Source organism: Branchiostoma floridae, chromosome 6 (genome assembly GCF_000003815.2).
Source record: "Branchiostoma floridae strain S238N-H82 chromosome 6, Bfl_VNyyK, whole genome shotgun sequence".
Classification (NCBI taxonomy): Eukaryota; Metazoa; Chordata; class Leptocardii; order Amphioxiformes; family Branchiostomatidae; genus Branchiostoma; species Branchiostoma floridae.
In genome coordinates, this window is record NC_049984.1 from 12,890,736 (window position 1) to 12,916,286 (window position 25,551).

The 25,551-nt window shown below is 41.9% G+C and overlaps 2 protein-coding genes across 4 annotated transcripts in view; one reads left to right on the forward strand and one right to left on the reverse strand.

The window, feature by feature from the left end:
- The first annotated feature begins 5,458 nt into the window (after positions 1-5,458).
- Positions 5,459-15,202, forward strand: LOC118417307 (E3 ubiquitin-protein ligase MYLIP-like). Its single transcript, XM_035822828.1, has 4 exons — positions 5,459-5,713; positions 6,023-6,222; positions 10,073-10,462; positions 13,327-15,202. Exons 1-4 carry the CDS (start codon positions 5,627-5,629, stop codon positions 14,033-14,035), a joined length of 1,386 nt encoding a protein of 461 aa, XP_035678721.1. The 5' UTR covers positions 5,459-5,626; the 3' UTR covers positions 14,036-15,202.
- Positions 15,203-16,479: 1,277 nt separating this feature from the next.
- Positions 16,480-25,551, reverse strand: part of LOC118417646 — a 16,226-nt gene continuing 7,154 nt past the window's right edge. For 2 of the 3 annotated variants that reach the window (XM_035823262.1, XM_035823261.1), the window contains 10 exons: positions 24,279-24,539; positions 23,491-23,667; positions 22,326-23,104; positions 21,419-21,572; positions 20,760-20,951; positions 20,112-20,294; positions 18,863-19,065; positions 18,190-18,334; positions 17,538-17,653; positions 16,480-17,369 (listed from right to left, as the gene is read on the reverse strand). In XM_035823262.1, the coding sequence (XP_035679155.1) occupies positions 17,219-17,369; positions 17,538-17,653; positions 18,190-18,334; positions 18,863-19,065; positions 20,112-20,294; positions 20,760-20,951; positions 21,419-21,572; positions 22,326-23,104; positions 23,491-23,667; positions 24,279-24,539 (2,361 nt within the window). In that variant the 3' untranslated portion in view covers positions 16,480-17,218. Of the gene's footprint in view, positions 17,370-17,537; positions 17,654-18,189; positions 18,335-18,862; positions 19,066-19,376; positions 19,434-20,111; positions 20,295-20,759; positions 20,952-21,418; positions 21,573-22,325; positions 23,105-23,490; positions 23,668-24,278; positions 24,540-25,551 lie in introns of those variants that run through there. The other variant, XM_035823264.1, reaches the window with a different exon arrangement.

Sequence of the window (25,551 nt, forward strand, 5' to 3'; positions counted from 1 at the left end):
AACAAGCCCCCAATATTTCTTCATTGTTACATTCCAAGTTTGACACCAATATTGTTATTGTTTTCAACCTGCTGTTGTATCTGAACAGGTGAATTTGTGGCTAAAGATTTTTACCAATATTTGTCAGGCAATTCAGCTGTAAGAAAGAAAGACTCTGAAATGTGTGCCAAATTGAAGACAACAAAATTCTTTTAAACTCACCTAAGATACATTGTATATTGCTGCATGATTTGGAATGTAATTTACAGATTACTCATGAGAGGCTCCAATCGACCTGCAGGTCGCTTTTTATTGAGATCACGAGGGAGGTAGCGGTCAGATAAAAATACAGCAACGGCCTTGCCCCACTTGTTGCTGGGACCTTTGCCCCAGTTTGTACAGTCTTGGTGCTAATCCTATTTCCACGAAAAAGGCAGGGAAAAGATCACTGGAATCAAGAGATGGATTAAGAATGATCACAGGGGTAGATGGATGATATGATAAAGAGAGGATGGCGATTAAGAGATTTTTCACAAGAAAGTTGATAATTTACTGACGACAAAATATACTATGGCACCAGAATTCGACGTGAAAAATTTCAACTTTCAGTCAAAGTACCTCCTCTCAGTCCTACTTGTCCACAACTGTGCATGTAGGCACCACTTTGAAATGGTTGATAATGAATAGAGTGTTGTTTAAGTCAGACGGTTTGAAGATCAGTTGCAGATAATAGCTTCCATATATGTTCACTCTTCATACCGTCTATAACAATGAAACTTCACAGAGTGATGTAGAATATGTTTTCCAATATGTACACAGAGTTTTGTTTTTGTGGTGATTTTGGCGTTGACGTTTTTCGTAATGATTTTGTTAGTCGGGCCGCCGCATTCAGTGCATTTCGCCCATTTCCCATCAAAACACGACCTGGATTGTGATAGATTCAGCCCTCCTCGCGGGAGACAAGAAGCACACACAATCACAATTCTACTGTCAAAATAAAGCTAATATATCATCGAATTAGACTTTTTATCTATATTTATCTAAATTGGTCACCAGCTTCCAAAGAGAGCAAATTACAAAAACGTGACAAGTTAGGGCGCACTGTCTAACGCAGCTCAAAATCGGAAGTTATATTCACGATAACGTCCTCGGTGTTTGCCAGTTGTAACGCGGAGGGTGAAGGGTTCATGAACCGTATGAATGCATTCCTTATCCAAGTAGGGTCTTTAGATGAATGTGTTCAAAATTCATTGATCAAAACTTGACCACTCTTTGGCAACTAGTGATGGAGCGCCGTGAGTTCGAGCGCGTAAAAAAGCGTGGCATCTTAGGGCGGCCCCCGTTACATACAGATTACACCGAGTCCGAAATCTGTCGAGTTAGTCTGCTGTGTAGAAAAAGACTACTAGTAGAAATGACCATGATAAATTTAATTTCCATGCATTGATTACAATTATTTTTTTCACATTGTTGTACCAAGGAGCTTTTATCAAAAACTGATAAAAGCTCCTTGGTTGTACTGACACGTGCCTTCAGAGAACATTCCCAGATGAGCATAGTAACGGCCTTAATCCCCTCTTGCTGCTGTGACTTTTGCCCCAGTTTGTACAGTCTTTGTGCTGATCCAATTTCCAGGGCACCACTTTGAAATGACTAGAGTGTTGTTTAAGTCTGACGATTTGAAGATCAGTTGCAGATAATAGCTTCCATATATGTTCACTCTTCATAACTTTTCGCAGCTTTTTTTGACGGCGGAGTGCATTTTCATTTACCTTTTGTGACATCAGAACATCAAGTTTTTTTCCAACTTGCATGTTTTTTTAAACCGAAAATGCAATAGAAAATACACTTGCAAGTTGCAACCCATACCTACCTGGTATTTGTATTAATATGCATTTGGAAAAACAGACTGTGCATGGCAGGGAAACCAGTCAGCTACGGAAGTCAAGTTTGTTGCAATGCCACGTTTGGTCACTAGAGGACGTTATTTTCAATCAGATAGTGGGCTGAAAGCTCTTGAGTCTTGAACGTGACAGAGATGAAAGTTACAATGACAGTGATAACGTATTGTTCCTGAAAATCAACTGAACTTAAACCTTAAGATGAACACAGACAAGTACCTTTACTATATTTTCTTTTTGTCGTGTACGGGGAGTGTCGACTATGATCATGACATGCACACAGGAACTCGCTGACCAGCCTGTTCGTTTTTCTTCACCAGCGGTCCACGGCCCAGTATAGCTTTTCTCCAAGCAGAGGTTGGGTCGCGGAGACTGATAGTGGTGGTCGGGACGACAGAGAAAGCAGAAACTCCGCGACACCCTCACCTCCAAACATCTGCTTGAAGATCGATCGAAACTCCTCGGTCAACCAAGGATATTGGGTGAACCAACCTGGTGTCTTTTCTGTCTATTTGGCCAATTTCTACTATTTTTCCAGCGACCTGGGAAGCCTGGTAGAGGCTAGATCGATCATACTGTGACAGAGATTGTCACAAACCGTTCGTACATTTCAACAAGATTTTTATTTATCTATTTTGCATACTAGTACATTAAAAACAAATTATCATATAGAACAGAGGAAGAAAACAAGCAGGGATGACAGAACCTTATGAATTATGTAGCTTTTCGTGGGCCTTCCCCCGGAAACAAGATAGTTAATGATAAAACGTTTGAATTATACATTAGCAAACTAAACAAAGGTAGGAAAGGAAATAAATTCAAGTTATAACATGAAGTGTCGAAATGAAATGGGAGTTATTATTACACATGATCAATACTAAATACAAATGATCAATGAATACTAAATACAATGCTATATACTAAATATTATGCCCGACCTTCGTCGGTATCTGCGACAACTAAATGTTGTGTGAAACACCCACACTGGCTCAGGAATGTCTCCAAGTTGCCGCCATAAAGCTGAGGACGTGCGTCACGTAAAGCAAGGACAGTATAATGTCCTTGGCCACAGCTCGCCTTTTCCTTATTGGTGAGATATGTTTTCTTGGCCAAATAAAACATTTATAGGAATTTTCCTACAAAATCGCAAGGTTTCGGTACCAAAAGAAAAAATAAATGATAACAAACATGACTCAATTAACCAACACCCATTATCACCGGTCATAAAATCCATTGAAACGTAATTGAATTTTATTTTGATAACTTTTGCTATGGTGCACACGTAAGTTACGTTGGTGGCATGACCATTGTGTGAAAAACCACAAACTAATTGGGCGAAGGCCGAAATACCTGTGTATGCCCACCCCATAGTGTATAATGTTACGTGTGTTCACGCCAGAGAGAAAATGAAAGCATTTGCGCTGATCATGACATGGCCTGACAGCACGTCTTCAACAAGCCCTGGCATGCACTTGAAACTTCCTCTTTTTGTTTCGGAAATACTACCCTTTTGGGATTTGATTACCATATTACCATAAGTGGATGTAATATATCTTATATGTATATGATGCCGCAGTGCTACAACAGGCAGCAACACCTTTTGTACCATTGAATGTGAAAGTCAGATCGAGGGTTATCCTTGGTGAGATTCTTAGGATATTCTCCTCGGATATTCTTCTGTCCCAAAACCTTTCACACACTCTCATAACAAGGAGAGGGCGTTCCATCAGTTGCTATTTGCCCGCCAATAAAATAATGTTCTCCTGCCAAATCCATTAACATTACATTACATTAGCAGCAATAAACGTAGTCAGTCAAATTGCACATCGTTCGTAGTCTTACATCTCCAAGTAGATGAATGGCTTTCACGGTATTTTTAAAAGTCTTTTGGTGGCATTTTTCAAGTCGCCGCAAGCTTCGCAACTGGACCCAACGTCTTGCTGGCCTCTTCTCTCAATGTCGTTCAAAGAAAAGAATAACATATACATTTAATGATAGTATGATAACACGAATTTCGGAAATCAAGGGGAGTTCCGAAAGAAGGAGTGGAGAGAGAGACATATAAAGTGAAAGAAAGAGTCGTAGATACACTGACTAGCTGAAAGGAAGAATTCATTGATACACACTATGCTGTAACTATTATCCCTTTTGGAGCAAACCATAATGAGTAACTGCAGTTATGTACATTTGGGCGGGGCCGTCACCTCTCCACAATTAATGACGTCTGTAGTAATGTCTGGAACACTGGGCGTGGGTGCCTATGTGAGTACCTGTCTTCAATTGATACAGCCGCTTGACTTCAAACGTGGCAGAATGCATGTTACGACCCCAATGAAAAGTGACAAAGACAAACAGTTTGGATGGCAAAGTCATGACTAATGCTTTAAACTGATCGACTACTCATTGCGGCTCCCATCGCACTGTAATATTAGAAAAACCTACACTGGTGGAACCTTAACTGAGGAGTTGTAGACCTGTCGAAGCAAAATAAGTACAATTTTAAAGTATATTCCTAAAATGTTATCGTAAGTGTTAAAATACTCCTAAAATTTTATCGAGGCGAATTCGCGAATATTAGAAAGATCAAAGCGGAGTGTCGCACATTCCATGAGACAACTAGTGCCGTTCAATGTTGCAAATTATAACGTTGAAGGTCTAACGTGTTATTACAGCATTTCTGAGAAGGGCATTGGGCGGAAGCAACAATTCTCCAAACACACAGCGACCCTTTCAATGTCAATGTGGTAAAAGCAAGAAAGTTTACTTTTAAAATTGTTATAACTAACGTTAAACTAGATCTCCAGTTTTCTTTCCTCTTGAACTCTTTCATTCTGAACACGGATAAAGTCACGCCATAATTCCATGCAGACATATTACATTGTTACAATTGTCACGCGAATTGTTACATCTGGGATGCCCCACGCGGGGAACACCCCTTAGTCATTGCGAAATGATGGTAGTTTTTTGTGCGCCGGAGCCTTGAGTCATTCCTGATCATCCCGCGATCACATGGACAGCAAGCTTACATCCGGGACCTGTCAGCTGAGGAGTGGAAGGGACCAACCAGTAGTGTATCTGTAGTGGAATAATCATCCTCCGCTCAGCACCTTTACCTTCAGCGTACAGGGCCCTTGATCGGACAGTCCTGGTAGGGATGCTGCTCTTCTGAGTAAACCATTTGTTTAAACCACCTGCCATAGTCTGTATTTAAGAAAGTCAGACAATGTGGACAAGGCATCAGTAATTATTGTCCATATGGACACGATATCGGTCTGGATAGCTCGACTACTGTGTTAGAAAGATGTTGTATTTATCCATCTAATCTTTGCACGTTATTGTACCATTGAAATGTCGATGCGGACAAGGACACGTACTCTTTTCCGCCCAAGTGACGGCTCCATCTCTATCGATTACCGGTTCTCCCCCTGGCCTCCGCCAGCTGATCGCCCGTTTTGAAGTAAACAACTTCACCATGATGTAATAGCTACTGGCAAGCCGCGCCTCCTCGCACGCCCATTGGTCAAAAATTTAAATCCCCGCATGTGGATTGGACCATTTGCGGCGTGAGGCGTGGCCTACGCGTGGGACGCCAGCCTGCTTCTGTGCTGTAGCGAGGAATATTTTTCCGTTGCACTTCAGTTCTGTTTCAGCTCATCTGCCGGACCTCTCTCATTCTCACCCTTTATGTCTTAGTGCCACTAGGCTCGTAGTTGTTTCATTCTCGTAGCTGTACATTTTTCAGCAACATGTGGTGCTTCGTGTCGCGCCCGGATTCCGTCCTGCTGGAGGTGGAACTAGAGCCGAAGGCCTGTGGACAGGAATGCCTCGACAAGGTACGAGTCCGTACTTGTAATTGTTCAATGAACTTATTGCTTCCTTTGTCAAGTTTCTCCCAGATATTATGCCTACTTGATTGGTTACACATAGGTCTATAATGTGACAAATTTGGTCTTGTATGTCGCATGTTTTCAGGTCAGTTCAGGGAGCTGGACGTGCTTTGTCGTAAACAAGTTGTCAGTCAGTCCTTATATATGTGTATAGCGGCACTGGTAAATCCTAGCTGTATTACTAAATCAGTGGACAGGTCTTGAATTGCCCATTAGCTCACAGCTGATCTCCTGTCATCTCATTGCTTATTCCAGGTATGCAAGAAGCTTGGAATCGTAGAAGTCGATTACTTCGGGCTGCAGTACTCGGGTGGCAAGGGCACCGACGCCCGACCACTGTGGCTCAACACCCGTAACCGCCTAAGCCGGCAACTGGACGGCCCACCGCCCTACCGTCTTCGGTTCAGAGTAAAGTTCTTCGTCCCACCTCATCTCCTTCTTCAGGAGGCCACCAGGTGAGAACATGCACATGTATTATTTCTTGCAGTATGTCTAGACTTGCCCTCGTGGTAAAGGGGAAGATTACTCATTCATAGTGGGAGTTGCGAAATCACTGCCGGCAAACCCGGAAGCGTGTTTCTCTGGAGCGGTACACTTCTCCCCAGCCAGATAAAATTCGAATTTTCGCCAGCATTTAAGAATTATAGTAACCTCATTCAGGTATGAAAAACAAGTGTCATTCCCATCCTATTTATCACGTTTTAAATGGAGAAATAATCGCCAGGGTAATGCCATGCTTTTGTTCGTGGAACCCCCTCCCCCCATTCTGTCCCGCTGACACTCGGCCCATCCATCAAAGTTGTTTTTCACTTTCCGTGCCTCCCCGCTGACCTTCGTTCGGCGGCCGAACCGCTTAACCAGCAGATTTCTGCCGACACACGCGAGTACTGCGAGAAGAGATGTTTTCCAGACTTCTGTTTTTCTTGACACATCCAGCTGCCCTTGCACTAACGTTTTGGAATTGCTTGGTGATTGTTTAGCACATATTTCGGACGAGAGATGCGAGCATTTTATGTCAGTGGCCAGAGGCTTGTTGTTTTTCTATGGGGTTGTTTTTCTGACCTCCGACATTGGTTGCCGAACTGCTAATACCGATAAAATCATATTTTTCCTTCAACTTATTAGCTTGTGTTGTTCCACTACTGATGACTTTTGTAGTGCTTTCTGCAATAGTATTTGTGTTAATTAAAAGCTTATCATACTTTATTTTTTACAGAATATCTAAATTATGCTAGTAATTTGTAGCCATATGAACGGGTACAGATGTGCTATAGAAGTTGTCAACAATGTTGTTGTGCTTCGCCGGCTGTTAGGAAGTCAAGAAAACAAGTAGAAGGAAAACAAAGTTTGCTGTCCAGTGTTTGCACAAACCGAGGCCATCTCTCGGCACCGTGTGGCCCCGGCTGTCCAGTGGGACACCAAGTTACTGAAAAACAAGTGGATCACATTTCGTCGTTAGGCAGAAATAGCTGGCCGGGTCTCCGCTTCCCTGGTCTAACCCTTGATAAAAAGAGCCACGAACAAAATTGTGGTGCACTTGAACACTTCACCACTAAAGCTGTAGAGAATATCCAGGTGATGCAATGGGGATTTCGCCGGCTCCGAGAGGCTATTGTTCAAGTCCCAGCTGCGGTTAGGCTTGTGCAAACAATGCTCCTGTAATTTCACACCCAAGTAACCGCAGATGCCGTGCTGTCCACCTGATTTTCCCTAGATGCAATGTCAAGTTCTTTCCTTATCCCAGGGTTTAAAGAGCTCAAGGGTAGCAAGAATGTTTCCAACCTGAGACAGTTGAGTTAGTTTAGAAATCTGTCAAAATCCCCCTGAGAGCCCACGGAATGGTATGGTCCAGTAAAGGTTGTTTTTCAGACTTTGCAGATGTCCCATGATGCAATAGAATAGTGTTGGGCATTAAATTGGGCCATTTAGCCCAGATACAAGCATTATTCCAGCAGCTAGGAAAACCATTGTTGGTAGGGTCAAGAACAAGCTACAGTCTTTTTTTGCAAGCTTTTGCAAGATTTCAATATGAAGGTTTACTTTAACCACAAACTTTTGGTTTTAGAATTCAAGTTCATGTGTTATGAATTTCTATGCACTTGAAACTGAAGGACAAAGCTGTGTATCATACACACAGAAAAATTTCCTTTGAAAAACTCTACAGTACTGTATCTAGAAAAAGTAGTCAGGTGTATTTTTCCATGTTTTTTATATAGAAATATATTGTGGTGAAAATGAAGTGGAACAGCTGCAAGCTCTCTGTAATCTCACTTGAGTTTGGTCAACCACTGTCTAAGTCCTGGTGGCTCAGTCAGCAACATGAGAATGATGTGGTTAGTGCAAATTGCGAAACATCAGTCTAACACTGCAATTTATAACAAGCCATTAACGAGGATATGTTCAAGCTGTTTGGTGAGAAGGTGCAAGGTATGATAAAAAAATAATGATTATGCTAAAGATACTAAATGGGGCAACCTGGAATGACTGTCACAAGAATTGAAGAAAGCTAATACATGATCTGTTACACTAGGCCACTTGTGAAAATAATCTATTTTGCACCGTCATATTGTGGTGAAGGGAAGTGTGAAGCATGAAGGCAATACATGCCAAACTCTTCTCAATGGAAGTAGCTTCAAATTTCAGTGCATTGCCATTGATATGTATTTTTTCACTAGTCCTGGTCGATCTATCAAAGCCTTTTTGTCAAAGTAGAATAAAAAAAGTTGCAGCTGTGAATGATATTTGTTCAGAGACTTTATCAATTAAACCTTCTAATCTTTGCAGAAATATTTAATCTTTTAAGAACTACCTGTCAGTGTGAGTTATCACCACATAATGATAATTCACATTGTCAATTTATAAACCTATGCTGGTCTGTCTTTAACATATTGACTCAATGAATGCATTCAGAACAGTTGGTGTAGAACTGAAGTTTCCAAGTGAGAGAAGTTCAAGAGTCCCCTCTACAGGGTAAAGCCAGACAACACGGCTTGTACCACGTCCTGTTGAACATCTCGAGCGTCTTTGCTTGGAAGGAGAGAACCCTTCAGTTTGGGCAATTGGGGGAACTGGATGGTTGCTTATCAGTAACAGTTGTGTGCAAACTGTGGCAGGCTTGTGTTGACAAGGCGCACACTTTACCTGAGCTATGTCAACAAAATCCTGCCAAGGCAGTGGTTCAGTGGGAGGGGTTACCGTCACGCACAGGTGTGCAAATGTTAACAGGTAAACAAGTCCAGCTGAGCCAGCAGTTTAGTTTTGAACTTAGTCCAACTCGGGGGGAAAAACGGATCAAATCGAAAATTTGTGTACTAAATGACATGTACAGGTCCTTTGTTTTAGTTCACAATGGCTGAAACATGTACGGGAACATAAACTCACTCACTCACATAAACATTAGAGTTGTGTGTGCAATACTTTCTGTCCCTGTGTGGCATGAGTAATTTCCTACTTGGTATGTTTGATAAGACAAAAAAAATCAATATAAAAAATACTGACTAATGGGAATAAACAAGAAGTATCCATAGTACACGTAGGTGTGCGGAAGTGTGGATGCAAAGGTTTCCCTTTGTTACAGATGTATAAGTTGATACGGGTTGAAACAACAACTTGCCTTGTGACAGGCATGCACCAACATGTACCTGTGATAAATCATGTCCTTGAGGTATTGTACACCTGACAGACCTCTGTTGTTGTGATGCTCCATGGATTAGTCAGTATTGGGAAATGTGCCAACTTTTCATCAACAGGGACAGTAAACAGGTTTCCGTCCTTCACATGAAAACTGCTGAGCAGACAAAATTTGCTAGTCTTGTCTCCAGCCAGATTTAGTATAATATTGTCCCAAGGACAAGGAAGCGAAGCAAAAAAAAAAACAGATTCAAAAGTTTGGATAACGGAACCTTGCAATGGTATTAACACTTGTTTAGGTTTGGATACTGCGACCTTGTCTCATTTGGACAGGTAACAATATGTTAAGATCAGTGACCATGGATAGGGTCTAGGTGAGTGGGCTCTTGTTCTTGGGACAAATTACTAGTATGGCCGTAGGAAGATGCTGAGGCCACAGTTTACTTTAACACTTTAGGGTCCAATATGGTACTAAGTAGAAGATTTCCATAGAAAAATGTATTTCAGGTGTTTTAGATCAGGGCATAACGTTACATACACCTCACTGGCAGGAGGAATAGCTTATGGGTTTGGTCTTTTGTAAGTTTTGAAAAGTGTGTTTTTTTAATTAACCTCCTTGATTAATTGAATAAGATTGATAAACAATGTTAATATCAGTCCTCTTGTCCTCCCCAGACATATGTTTTACCTTCACCTGAAAGAAGATTTGGCTGAAGGGAGACTGACTGCTCCTACCAACAAGGCAGCCAGGATCGCTGCCCTGATCGCACAAGCAGAGACTGGAGACTACGACTGCAACAATGCAGATCTGTACGCCAGCTGCTACCCTGCCTACCTACCAACGTGGTCCAACGACCTCCTTTCCGCCATCGCCGCCGAGCACGACAAGATTAGGGGCATGAAGCGGGCAACTGCAGAATACAACATGGTCAAGGAGTGCTCCGAGCTGGAAGGTTACGGACAAGAGAACTACGCAGTGAAGGACAGCAGCGGCATCAACATGCACATTGGAGTGGGACCAGAAGGTATCCTCCTAATGGACGATGACCTGAATACCATTCAGAGGTGAGGCATTGCAGAGATGTAGCTGATGCCATATAATCTGTGGTCAGCGTGGCCGTCTCCTGATATGAGTAAAAGTAAAACTAAGCAGTTGCGAAGTTAAAGCACAAGGGAGAGTCAAATCAGGCATGGTCATTTTATATGTAGGTAAAAGGTTTAAAAGGCCACAAAAAGTTCATAATTCTAGGAGTATTGGGGACAATGGGGACAATGGAACCATGAGGCTGACATGATCAGTGACATCTGTCAATTTTATACTTTTGTGGCAAACACAGCTAGAATCTGGCAGCTTTATTAAACCATGAGTGATATTTTAGATACATAGAAATTGGGCAATAATTGAGAAGAGGAAGCTTTCAAGTTGTTTGCAGTGACAGTTAGATCATCATTGTGTTTTTTTAACTTCCTTTCCAAGAAAGAACCCAGCAGCCTTCTAATACTTACTGTATATAACAGATATAACATTACATTAACTGATGCATATCATAAGCTGTTTCTAGGAAGTAGCGTCACCGACTCACCATGCCATGATCGGGTGATACTCAATGTATTCTGAGATATTCTTATAAAGTTCAGTGCCATTTACTAGTAGGCAGTAAAAATGGCAATATTTATTTGAATTATACAGTGAGAAAGTTAAATGTCTCCAGTGTATTTTAATTAGCAGGAAAATTTTGACTACCTCACTATTTTCAGTGTCTGATTCCAATAAAAAGCTGTAATGTAATAGTATGGCACACAGGATAAAGTGATCTCATTTGGTTACCAGTGGCAACTGCTGGCAGTGAGTCAAAAACAGCCTTCTGGGTGAGGTCTTGTTTTTCCAGCAAGCGTTGTCATTGTTACTGAATGATCGGGGAAAAAAAAGAAGCAGAAATGTTTACCAGGGCTACATCAGTTCCAAACAAAAGGCCTTGAGAGTCAGAGGCTCTTCACCCTTGCACTGAATCCAGAAAAGGTTTTATCCACTGCAATATTCATCCCTCTTCATCCACATGACAGAGGCTGAGGCTAAAAATAGCATAGTTGCTGGGCAGCCTGTACCACTTATGCTGTAGGGGGATTGCACCCAATTCAGCAAGGAAATTAAAAACATGGTGTTTGTCACAGCGGTTGGCAATTTGATAAAAAGTTGTCTTCTCTTTTATGACTTTTTGAATCATCTTGCATCTGTTAAAGTTTTGAATGCTGTTTTGTAATGATCCACATCCTTGTCCCGTAATGGTACAGTCCTGCCCAGTGGTAGCCTAGATAACAATGTTCTAAAACTGCCTGAATAATAGCCAGGCTGCTAATTGAGGTGTTATTGAGGCTGGAGGGAAAAACAACAGCTAGCAAATTCTCCAAATCAAGCGAAGTTGTTTTTCTTCTTTCAATGAAAGGAAACAAAGCTAAATGAAATTACTTTTTTTATTGAATCATAGAGAGGAAGCTCTTGTTCTCTTTTATTAATTAAACGTCCAAAACCGTCAACGAAATTATTATAAATTTCAAACCAATTTACATTGAAAGGATTCTTTTTGCTTGTGCTGCAGGTAGAAATTCGATTGATATGAAAAATAAGACTCAAAAGACACGAAGACCACGCCGACAAATTATAGCCCACAGGAAATGTAAATGTGAGGCTGGCTTGCCTCAAGAGGCAGGTTGGATGTAACGGGACCAATCATCGCCTATATTTGGTAGGCGCTCTAGTGTTGCTGGGGAGAAGAGACCATTTGTCGGATGGGGACGTTCGCGGCGTAAAACAATAATTTTGTACCACAATGAACAATCTTAGGGCAATTACCATTAAAACCTGAATTGCCAATTTGGGGTTCAATATTTGATTGATAGTGCCCAGTTCATTAAAGATCATGCATGAATAATGGTGCTCAAGGATGTGCTAAAAACAGAAAAATACATTGTATTAATTCACTGACTCAGCAGGGTATCCCCTAAATGATAAATCTGTCTGAAATTTATCAAATGTACCGGATTAGCAGGTGGGAATTAAAGTAGACAGTAACCTAGGGAAGAAAGGTTGGAGAATTCAGGACTTGAGGACATGTCAGAACCAAATGATAAGAGATTGCTAAACTGGCACAGGTTCAGGACATACTTATCAGATGTCAGCAGTTTTTGGGATCTGTGCAAGTGTCAAAAAGAAGATGCTTGTCATCTTGTGTTTTTTTAAATTCTTCTGGGCCAGTCCTTGGCTGGATCAGTGACGCCCTCTGTTCTGACCACCTGCTTTGCTGACACTTGTTTCGGCCTGCTTAATTAACAGGTGTTAAAGGCAGAGGTAGCTTACTTACAGGCCTTCCAGAAAAAGGAATTATAGGCAGACCTGCTAGCTGGTATGTGGGTTGGAATATGTGCCCACTTGTATGTCAATCACAAAATTATGTATTTATTATATATAGATTAAAGTAGAATAATCTATAGCACAAAGAATGTAAAATGACATGAAGGGCTTATGGAGGTGCACATATCAAATTGCTGTGTTTCTTGCCTATTTTGTTTTTCCTGACACAGCCATTACTTTCCTAAGCTCCTTGATCTATAAGTGATTTGGCTGTTTGCCACTAGGAACTACAGAGGTGTTGCATGGATGGATGATCTGGGGGTTTCGTAAACCGGCTTTTTGTGTTCAACATTTAAAGGGAGTGTCCTGAAATCCTACTCAATCCAAAAGTTACTCAAGTGACTAATAAATTTTGCAAACCATCATGTTTTAAACAACGTCTCGTGAGTGACAGAATCTGAAGCCCACAGGATGTTACAAATTTCTAGTTTCAAATTTATTACCTTTAAATGTTCTATCAAATCAGGACTCAAGTTGCTCTGTTCTTAATGTCCTCATGTTCGTTTCTTTTGTGTTCCAGTGTGCTGTTCACCCAGGTACAGATGGCTACTCATGCAGGGAAGTGCTTCTTTCTGACGATACTGGAAACGACAGGGACAAACACAACTCTCGGGTTCAAGCTCCCAAACACGAAGATGGCCAACGCCCTCTACCGAGCCGTGACGGAGAAACATGCATTCTACCGGTGTGAGACCGTGAGAAGCGCTGTCATCACCCAGTTCAGCCGAGACTTTAAGGGCACGCTGGTGTCTCTGTTTAACGAGAACACAGTCGTGGGGAAAAAGTATGTGTTTGACGTGCGCCGCACCTGCCGCGAGGTTTATGAGGAGACCAGGAGATTACTGTACACGCGGGGAATGGCAGTGCAACTGCAGCCAGACACTGCAAACTCCTTGAACAATCTGGCAGAAGGTTGTCGGTGCGACGACATTGACTGTAGGTGTGGATGTGTGGAAGCCGTGGAACTGCAGGAACGTATTTGTAAGCTGGAGGAAGCGTTGTTGTGTCGGGTGTGTATGGATGAGGAGATCAGTACGGTTTTCTCACCGTGCGGACATGTTGTTTGTTGCGACGAGTGTGCAGCGTGTTTGGAAGTGTGCCCACTCTGCCGGACAGGGGTGGAACGGACTCAGCACATATTCCTGCCCGCACAGATCTCTCGGCTGGACATTGAATCTTGCACACAACAGGGTAGAGACTCATTACAGTGCTCTTTGGTGAGCACGTAAATGGTGTAAAGATGTGCCAAAGCAGTTGTCACAGATATGTAGAACAGTTGTACAGTGTATCAGCCTAAGCTGATGTCACAGCCAAACCAAACTTTCCTGTTTGTTGTATTATTTGTTATTAGGTAATCGTAGTAAGAGAAGGGGGGAGGTTTAACAAATGTGCAGGTATTTGTCGTTATTACATACTTATGCTGTAATGTTTGATATCACAATGTTGCGAAAAATATGGACTAAAAAGACATTCAATTAATGACTTTGTATTCACCCTAATTCAAAGGACCAACAAGACACATAGATGATACAAATGATAGGGTTAGTTTGTTATATGTATAGGATAGCTGTAAATGTGATAACAGTTTTGTTAGAAAATGATTTGTTGCCAGAATCAGCCAGTATGCAGTCCATTCAACAGTTGTCCCTTGATTCCATGAAAAAAGATTGTAATGATTTGGTATTGAAAATTTGCACAAAGCCAGTCTCAAGTTGAAACACAGCAAATTAAGTGGTTTTGTTGTTGTCCATGTTGGATGACAGCAAGACACATATTTATGTATTCTTTGAAGCTAATCAAGAAAGATTTAGCAGCAAGTGACACCCTGACTGTACTACCCTTTCTTTAAGATGTCGCCTGAATGTTCAAGTGTTGCCAGTATTGGATTTAACTTACTTGGAAAACTGTTGCGAAAGGTTTGGGTAGAGTTTATTGTCATCATTGTCCTTGAGTTAAGCAGTACCTGGCTGTGCTTATCCTTAGTAGTTAGATAAATTACCTAACTGCAATACCCACTTGGTGTGGTCAGAGAATGGGTGCATTGTTAGCACCTGGAAATCCCCATTGTTGCAATGGTATTATGTATGATCACCATGTGTATGATATTGTAGTGCGGACTGCAGATCTTGGTTGGTCATGATTACATAGGGATTTTCGCTAATGTTTTGCAATGCACTCAAACCAGTTATTATGAACCTTACAGCCACCAGGGCTGTATATGTACAGTAGTAGGGGCAGTCGGAACCCTCTACTAAGAAGTAGCAAATTGACTGAGTCTGCGAGGTGATGTCAGGTATACATTTACTGCAGTACAACTCATAGAAGCTAGGGGCTATCTGTGTACTGCCCACACCAAGCCTGACATAATGTCCAGACTTTTAGAGATCTAGGTCAAATTATAGTATTTGGACTAGTATTTAACTCCTATGTGAACAAATTTTATATAGTTAATTTTAAAAAACAAAAAAGAATATGTACACTTTAAATATTAAACATTTACTTTTGTTATTGTTCTCGTACATGATGATATTGTGGCGTCAAGTGCATTATCAGGGAGTGGAGATGTTCAAGTTCAGAGGTTAAAGGTCATGGGTTGACCCTGATATGTGTCCCTGCAGGTCAGTGCAATTGGCACGTGTCACCATGTTGTGATCTTGTAATATGAACAAAATAAATTGTTCAAAGTTTATGTGTTGTTTGAGTGATGTCTTTTTGCAGCTTGTGGTACATGGTACATAAAGGATATACATGTAGGTGTTTCCTTGTGGAATGACCAAGTGGCTAGGCTAGTAGACATGAGATCAGGAGACGATGGGTTTGATTCCTGGCTTGACCACACCAGTAGCCTCCACCAGGCCTTCCTTAAGGTCCTACAGGGATTATAGAATTTGGCCCAAACAAGTAGGGTAGCAAGTCCTTGCTAAGGTTAGCATTTTTTGGCAGCAAGTCACTGAGTCTGGTAGAGAGAAATTAGGAAGATTATGCCAGAAGTCACCTTGTTCTTGGACAAAGTGTATGTAGTTATTTCAACTCTGGTTGACAGAATTGTCATCTAAATCCCACTAAAACACAAGGTAACAAAAACAACCTCTAAAGTTACCAGTCCCCACTTAAACAAACATACCAGTAAATTGGCTAACTTGATTGAAGGCCAGAGAAATACACTAAATCTTACTGTTGAGAGGAAAGTAGCTGGGACCAGTTGTTACCTAGGAAGTGCTGATTCTGAAACAAGGGACCAATACGACCTCTATCTGTTTGTTGCAGTACTGCAACTAATGTTATGGATAACATCCACATGCACAACTTCTTGTGTTTTAAAAACGTTTTGAACCATAATGAAATTCATACAAAGCAGATGCAAAATGAGCAAATATATGCTGTAAATTGAACAAATATCACATTGTGTTTGCACTGCGCTAATGCTATAAGTTGCTGCAATTTTATTTTGGCCTCCTTGCCAGCACTTTTAGCGCTTCTGCTGCTGGCAGGTACCATTGTCATATCATGTGGTTCCTCACATATTGCTTTATTTTGTTTCAACAAATGTTGAAAGTCTTCATGGTCACTCTAAATGTGTATGTATAGAGCGTTTACTGGCCTAAAGTTGACACTAGTGCACACTGTAACAGTTAGTCAGTCATGCTAAAAAAACAAACATGAAATACAAAGGTTAAGTTGAATTCTTTAATAGAAAATAATGAAAAATTGATTGCACAGACACAAATATATTTACATATATACAGAATATATAGGCTATTTCCTCATTAGTAAGACTATCATGGTTAACCACTTGTAACGTATTATGGATAATGATAAAACATTGCGCCATTTGCAAACTAATCAGACCAAGAACATTCAATTTGCAACAATGCAAAATGGAAGAGCAGATCATACAGTGTACAATGGCAATAGAACCAGTATTGTGCAGAATTCTTACCACATGGTTGCTCAAAGAAACAAAACTTGTACCAAAGGCATGTAGAAAACATTTCTTCCTGAATGGGTCGTGTCTATCAGACCACAATATGAGCAGATAGATCAATTCAAAATCAGAAACTGGGATGACATTTTATGCATGATACATACATATGTACATGTATGCATATTGCAAATCAATTTATTTCACAGCTCAAATATAGAAATGATCTTAGTTTAAGTCATTTTTGCCCATACACATAGGAAAGCACCCATAGTCGATTATAACATGACAAAATATAAATTGCTGATTAAGGTAAATCATCCCCTATATACAAAAGCAAGTCATTGTAAAGGGCCCCACTTGTTTACGTATCAACATTGGAAATGTATGTATCACCTGCTAACGTTTTACAGAGAAAATGAAGCACAAGGGGCATGGATTTCAGAAAAGTGTGTTAACTCAGAAATAAGGAAGTTGGTGTTCCTTATGTTCAGTTAAAGAACATCTTGAGGTTCCTCCGCTGAGTCCAGTCGTCATCGGTACCACTACTCTTGCCGATGATGTCATACACGTAAGGAAGAAGGGATGGGAAGAGGTTCAGGAAGTCTTCATCGCTCACTCGCTCACGTACCTCCCGTGGCCTATACAGGAAATAGTCATGTAGATTGATAAGATGTATAAATGTCTAATGAAGAGGTGGGTGCAAAAACAACAAACATAAAACCATAAAACCTCGTTCAACAATTTCCCATTCACAGTGCATGTCTGCATGTACAAATCTATAAAACAAGTCTCCGTGTTCTACTTACAAGTCCTTGAAATGCTGTTGTGAGTTGCGGATAAGGCGGAGAAGGTCTCCTACAGAGCTGTTGTAGCGTCTTTGCTTGCTCATCTCTGACAGCAGATCCTGGTCCACCACTTGAGTCTGAGGACAGGAAGACATCTTTTACCAGCCATTTTTGCCATTCGCATCAATCTCATACACGAGTTTAAACCCTCCACAATACCTTCTTTTTTTCCTCAAGTGTTTCTTTGCCAATAAATAAAGAAAGGAAATGAATAAGAAATGTTTAGAGTTTTTATGAATTTTCCTAGCCATGCCATATCCCTAGCCATCACATATGTCAGTGGTCCTCCCTTTCCCTTCTTCACTTAATCAATCCCAGCTATCTCCCTCTCTATGGGTCATTCCTCTGGCAGTCAGTTAAAGAGCTGTCCATGGACTATACCACACTATTTTCAGGAGTGGGTAAAGACATGTAATTCTGCGTTAACTGAAAGTATTGCTAGGGGCCCAGATCGTGATGTTTCTTCAGTACCATAATAAATTCCCACACGTCAAAATTCATACAAATCCATCAAAAGGATGCAAACACACCAACACAACCAAAAAGAGTACCCTGTCGGAGATAAATCTCCTTCATGGTTCAAGGCAAACAAGAAAGGAACTCTGTTCTGTACCCAGTCTTTCTTGCAGATCTTGTTCTTATGGAGGTTGATTTCCCGGAGTACGGCACAGTTTGCCTCACGACTCTCCACTTCCGCCTCATTGCCCACACGTCCGAGGAACAGCACTCTCTTGTCAACATCCCACAGGAAAGGATGGCTGGAAATACAAATCGCAACAATGCAGCATGAATTACGTGAATTAGTACAGGAACTAACATGCTTGTTACGTTATGTGCAGTTTGCATAGAAACTGCAGTTTTTTTTTACTTTACTTCCTCATTAAACCAATTTGGAAACAATGTTACTACTCCTATCTATGAAACAAAACCCTGGTTATAACAAAGCACTGTTGGCAAAAAGAAGCATAGTCCTTTAATTAGTGACTCCAGATCTGGACAAAGAGGTTGTGAGTTTGAATCCAGGATGCCTTGCTCACCCGACTTGCATGCCACTGGAAAGGGTCACAATCAGTAGGACAGGTCATTAAACCATTGGTCCACTGTCCATTATGCTTGTAAAAAAGGACTAAGGGAATTTACCCAGTACAATTATCTTTGATACACTGCACACAGTGTCTGTCTTCTCTGTAATTGTAACGACCAGTGGAAGAGTAGCTCAACTGAGTTCATTCAAGCCCAACTCGTTTGAGATCACTTCCGTTTTCACAAGAACTTTGGCTTCTTACCTCAGCACCTGGTTACAGTCTGGCCGTTTAGTGTAGTCCTCCTGTAACATCCAGTCCAGCATGTGGGATGCCACAGGGTCCTTGATGGGCCCCAGGTCGTGCCGCCCCTGCATGATGCGCACCTCCACTGCAAATGGCTGCTCCAGATCCCCAAACGGGTGCTGCCCACCGGTCAGGACAAAGAAGGCTATCATGCCTGCAGCCTGGAGGATTTTTTCACAAAATTGTATCCATCAAAGCATGGTAGGCATAATTTGCATTTTGACTACATATCATTACATGTACATATCCTGCCTTTCAATTGTGAAACCATTTTTTTGTTGTTTAAAACATTTATCTATCTTAAATCACATTGGCATCATTACTAGTATGACACCGAAAAAGATTCAAAGGCACAAATTTACAGAGGGATAGATTGTGAAAAAACAAAGATATGAAATGGTAGAAAATACAATTATACTAAGACAAAGAAACCAGTGTGTAGGACATCCATAATATTTATCAATCTACTCACATTGCACAGTTAGAACCCACCACCATCACCACAACATGCAGTCACAAAAGCAGGGATCTACAGAAGTGGGGAGATGGTTGTGACATGATGACAACATGCAAATTCTACAGCCTAGAGGGGAGGGTAGCCATGCTGTTAGTAGAGCACTACAGACATTATGGGTTAGTGGAATGTGGGCACTGTTAAAATGTAGCAACTTCTGTGTGGGAGATACCATTATCAACACAACAACTGGTAACTTCTAATCAAAGTAATAAAACAAACTTACAGATCTGCTTGCAATTGCTACATTTAGGCTATCTCTATCTTAGGCTAAGTGTTCTTTGAGGCTATATACAGACAAAAACAGATGAACAGATAAGACAATGACAAGTAGTGCACAAAGGAATGACGCATGAAACATAGCTATACCTAAAAGCTGTAAATATACATGTAGCAATGTACCTGTACTGTTGTACCTGTACTGCAGCCCCAATAGTGCTGTACCTGTAATGCTGCCCCTATAGTGCTGTGCCTGTAGTGCTGTACCTGTACTGCTTTACCTGTACTGCTATCCCTATGGTGCTGTACTTGTAATGCTTTACCTGTACTGCTGTGCCTATGCTGCTGTCCCTATGGTGTTGTACCTGCAGCCAGCACCTGTAGTGTTTACACGTACTTACAGTGCTGTACCTAGAGTGCTATACCTGTAGTAGTGCTATACCTGTTGCACAGCTACATGTACACCTCCCCTACCTGGATGTCAGACTCCTTGCGACACGCCTGCTCACTGCAGTAGTCCAGGGTCTCCTTCGCCCTCCAGCACCGCGTGCCTGCCGTGTTGGTGTACAGCGTGGTCTGTCGCTCCTCCAAGAGACGGCTATTGCCGAAGTCTGCCAGCCGCACACGTCCTTTTACATCAATCAGCACATTGGCGGGCTACATAGATGGCACAAAAACAGTCAGGGTTTGAATGTTTATTTCCAGTCTGGAAGTTTGGGAGACAAGCTGTCAATCAAATCATAAAGCAAAAAAGGAAACATACTGTACACCAAAATGGGGTAGACTGGTAAGTTATATAGTTATCTTTATCTGCATACCCATGCCTGAAGGCTAATTGCAAGAGAACACACAAATACAGTAACATAAAAAAGGTAATGGTAAAAACTGTCAAGTCTACAGATCTATCTGATATTTCTATGTAAATTACTGGACAGGTGACTTTTTCTTTGGAGGTAAGCAGCTTCCTTCTATTGATATCTAGGTTTTGTATTTTTTTAGGTCTTCTAGGTGGTGAAAAAGCATGGAGAGATTGTGATAACTGTTTAAGAAAGTCTTTTTATTTCAGCCTCGTAATGAAGGCATTTTGTTTTCCGTTGCATCAATTTCAATGTCATACCCTACCTTGAGATCCCTGTGTAGGATGGCCCTTGGCTGCTCGTGTAACGTCTGTAGACCCTTCATGATCTGACTGATGATCTTAGGTGCCAGCCTCTGCAGTTCTCCTTGCTCTGCCAGGCGGTGCACATAGTCCTCCAGCGTGTACTCACAGAGCTCCATGGCAAGGTACCCAAATGTCTCATCCTCCGTAAAGTACTGGGAACAAGTACAAAGTACCAGAAATGATTAAAGGTTCTATGGAAAATGAGTGTGTAAATGGCCTTCCCTATAATCAACATCTATGGTGTTTGCTTCTCAAGTGTATGTTTTTTTGTAAACCATCTTGTGCTAGTTTACAAACTGGTTGCCATGTTCACTGTGACATAATTGTCACTTATAATTGACTATTTTTGACATGAAGAATGAATGTTTGATGGTGTGATTTTCAATAAGAGGAGAAAAGCGTACCGGTATATATAGCACAAACACATACATGTGTATTAATTGAATAGCATAACAATTGTTCTTGAATATAGTTTTAGAGAATATTGTATTTTCTGTATCATACAATCTATAAATCTGGGTACTGTATACTCTTTTCTTTCTTTTCATAGTGCAGGGCATCCCCAGGGTACCCTGCTGCCCTGCTAGCTACAAGCCTGAAGTACAAAGTGTCGGCTGACCTTGTACTTAATGATGTACTCCTCATCCAGCTCGGCCAGCCGGAGCAGCTCACACTCGTTCTTCATGAACTGGAAGTTGTCCTCGTGGATCCTCTTCACGGCCACCTCAGTACCATCATTCATGATGCCCAGGTACACGTAGGTGCCGTCACTCCTGGGGAATGCAGTAAAACATGTCAATAAGGTTAGACATCCAGGTAATACCATACACTAAAAAGCAGTTACTAAAAAAATGGGATTTTGGAAATGGTCAGGCGTTTCAGATAGTATCCAGTATCGCTGACGAAAGATAATGGATACTATCTGAAATGTCTGTCCGTTTCCGAAATCATATATCATCTAGTTGCTTGAGTAACTCCTTTTGGGGGTAATAAAGTAAAAGCAGTTATCAGCATAGAGGTAGAGACACATTGCAAAGCCAAGAGTGGGGTATTTGACAAAAACAGCAATATGTGAAATTGGTAGAGCTGGCCTTACAAATGTACTTCCATATATTAAGACTGCAACTGCCTTGTTTCTTATTTCATTCACATTTGTTTATTGAGGATCGGGCTATTAGCAAAATGATAACAACAAGCTCTTTCCTCAAAAAACACAAGTACGAATGTAAATTTTAACTTAATCTAAATTTGTCCTTGTGTTTTTACTTAATGTACTCAAAATTACGTAAGTAAAAACACAACATACATGCTACAATAATAAAAGCGTAACAATATTGAAAATATGAAAATGAAGCCTTATTTCTTAACCTTCACTCTGCTAGATTGCTGGTGACACATATTTGTAAGTTTGGAAAAGTGAGGAGTTCTGAGTATCACTCCTCCTGCTATCATCATGCTAATACATGTACAATGTTACAGATCTAATTAGTAATACTGTTGGGCCACAATGACTTATCACAACTCACCCCTTGGCAATGAGGAAGTCCTTCCCTTTAGTGCACATGTGCAGTGCATCCACTTGTCTGCGCAGGGCGGGGTCCATACAGGCCAGATCCTCCAGCTGCTGGGCCCAGCGTTTGCTCCGACTCAACCACGGCAGGTTCGGCTTTTTCTTCTCCTCCTTCTTCTCAGCATCAGGACCGGCCGAGCCTTCCTCTCCTTCTGCATCCTTTTCTCCATCTGCTGATTTTTCCTCAGCTGTTTGTGTCTTTTCACCATCAGCTGATGCTTCTTGACTGTCCTCTGTGTTTTTGTCTTCACCAGCTGCCTCAGCTTTCTCAGCAGCCTCCTTTGCCCTTGCCGCTTCTTCCTGTCTCCTCTTTTGTTTACGTGAGTAGGCACCTTCCACATTTGGCATCTTTTTTACTGTGGTTTCCACCGATTTCTTTGGCACTTCTTCCTTAGCTGGTTCAACGGGTGGTTCCTTCTCTTCACTCACCCCCTTCACTGTATCCTCTTTCTCACCCTTTCCTTTGGGTTTCTTACGGCGCTTTTTCCGCTTCTTCCCCACGGGTGTCTTCTCGCTCTCCTCTGCGAGGAGTTCGGCCTCCATGGCCTGCGCTTGCTCCTGGCGCTCGGTGCGAAACTGGGCCACCAGTTTGACGCAGGGTTTGTTGCAGCCCAGCATGTCCAGGTACACGTCTAGCATGGGGTGGTAGCAGAACTCCCGCAGGCGCTGGACCCACTCTTCATTCCCGACCTCCATGGCTGCTGCCAGACAGGCTGCACTGGGCTCCATGCCAAGCTGTAAGACACCAATGTAATTATCACTGTCAAAGTTACAAATTGTACAAACCTACACAGGACAGCTGTAGTTGTTTCTACATCCTTCGTTGTTTGTCAGGCAAAGTTTGATTGCAGGTGAAGCAAGCCTGATTGCCCCATTGTGAACTAATACTTTTTTGCTCCCAACTGATACTCTCTTCATTCCTTCATCTTCCATACATGTCAGTGTTAAGCCTTTGAGCCTAACATGCACACAACAGACTTGCTTCACCTCCAGACATGCTTCATCTTACTTACAACCAAAAAAGACAACTGGTAAGGCCCAGACTGTCTAAGATACAGCATTTGAAAAAGCCAATGCAAGGCTGATGTTTGATATTACTTTAAACAATCCTTTCCCCCTACCTGCATGTACATGTCTGCCAGGCCTGGATAGGCCTTGATGGTGAGAGGTAGCCACGTCTCGCTGTACGTCTTACACTCTCGCTTGATCCGCTTGACCGCCTTTTCTGCCACTGGCCGGTCAAGGTGCTGCAGGGTCAACATGGCCAGCTTGGACACTTCTTGGCCCAGAACATCAGTCTGAAAACATAAAGAATTATTATTCCCATCATTAACATACTGTGTACAGTACAGTATATCTATTAATGATTTATTGTCGTATCTGAGCTGGGGTGCACTACAATTGGCGATTGTACTTTTTTTACACGCTACCATTTTTTGTCAACCATTATTCTTTTTACTCCAAAAGATCTTATACATGTACATTGTAATTCCATGCAATTAGAATTTTGTAGCCATCATTGCACTACAGGGGTAAACACTAGGAAGTGTACAACTATACTCTTTATCAGTTACAGTTCTTCTTACAAGGTAAAATAAAAACTGCAAAGTGGAATGCTTGAGATGAAGCCTAATGCTTTTTGTTATCTATCGTGTTATGTGGCTTCATCAGAGCTCATCTTTTTTGGCACAAGCACTCCAGGGTTCTTTTATGTGTAGAGGTTTGATGCCATATTAAAGATACCCATGGGGCTGCCAGCTTTACATCCCACTCAAAAGAATAACGCAACTCTCTTTTCCAGATTGAGGTGTCCAGACCTGGGCTTGGACCTGGGCCACCAGAATTTGAACCAGATGTGATGTGAACAGTATCAGTATGCACAGACCACTACAAATTGCAGACAGGTTACCTGTATATATGCCATGTTCAGCAGGTCCACCACACTGTTCAGCAGGTTGTTGTGTGGCAGTTTGCGCAGCTCCGTGCGGACCGTGTCCCCGTGTGTCTCCAGACAGCCCACCATGGCCAGCACCAGCACACCCATGATCTCTATCTCCAGGAGGTCCAGAGACAGCCGCATGCTCACTTCCAGCAGCGATGGAAACATGGTGGGGTAAACCACCAGCACGTGTTCTATTGTCCGAACAAACTTTTTAAAGGCCTCTGTAGCCTGTGGACATACAAACACAAACCTTTCAATCACTGCCTTCTTCTATGTACAGCATTGCCCTGGTCCTATTTCCATTTTTGTAAGCATGGCCTCTAACAGCTCAGCCGATCAGAGAATGAGATTTTCTCAAAGAAAATTTCAGGCCAATCTCTAATAGGCTGACAGCTGGATAGAAGTCATGCCCACAAAAGCCAAGTATTCTGTCCATTTCCAAGAAAGTATGATATGGTACTTTTAAAGGAAAGCATCAGAAAATTTTCAATTCATTATTTTCCAGTAGTTTACTCATTAAAAAGTTGATGTACGTCAATTTTTACATTGATCCGCCTATTATGACCCTGTAGACACGTTTGAACTTCGCGCTGTCCTCCTCTCCCCGCCGCGCTGGCCGATGACGTAATGGCCTCGTTCTGATCGTCTGAGATTGTATGACGTCACGGATCTAAAACTTCTAGCCAGCCATTTTGCTCGGTGAACCTCGGTCCTCTCAACGGTAAATACTAGTAATCACCCCGCCATTCTGGAGTTCAGTCCGTTGTTGTTGACAACTTTCGTGGACCTGTAAGTCGCATTGTGATCTGTCTACGAAGCCATAGTCCCCGGGAGACCGAACATGAATGAGCTTGCCTGCGAGTAAACCGCGCGGCGACGGAACGAAATCAAAACAATGGTGGCGGGGGAGGTTCACGCACCGTGCCATTCCGGACTATTACAAGAGCGAGTTCGGGTCAGTTCTTACCATCTCCTTTCCGGACAGCACAGCGATAATTACACGTAAGCTTCCACGAATTTTGGTTGAATTCACAGTTGTCCAAACGGCAGGGACATTAAAAAAAAACATACCCTTGATCGCTACATATCGAACGACCCCCTTTTCGCGCCGAAACATACATACAGCATTGTTGTTTTTACATACAACTCAGGCCGGCATTGTGAATTGCGCGAAATGTCGGCTTCGTTTCAGAGTCCGTGATTTGTTTTGAATGAATCCCCAACAATCTCCGCCAAAGCT

Coding starts and splice junctions, on each gene's coding strand:
- LOC118417307 (XM_035822828.1), top strand. CDS start 5,627: ATGTGGTGCTTCGTGTCGCGCCCGGATTCCGTCCTGCTGGAGGTGGAA. Junction 5,714..6,022: donor GACAGGAATGCCTCGACAAG/GTACGAGTCCGT, acceptor TGCTTATTCCAG/GTATGCAAGAAGCTTGGAAT. Junction 6,223..10,072: donor CTTCTTCAGGAGGCCACCAG/GTGAGAACATGC, acceptor TGTCCTCCCCAG/ACATATGTTTTACCTTCACC.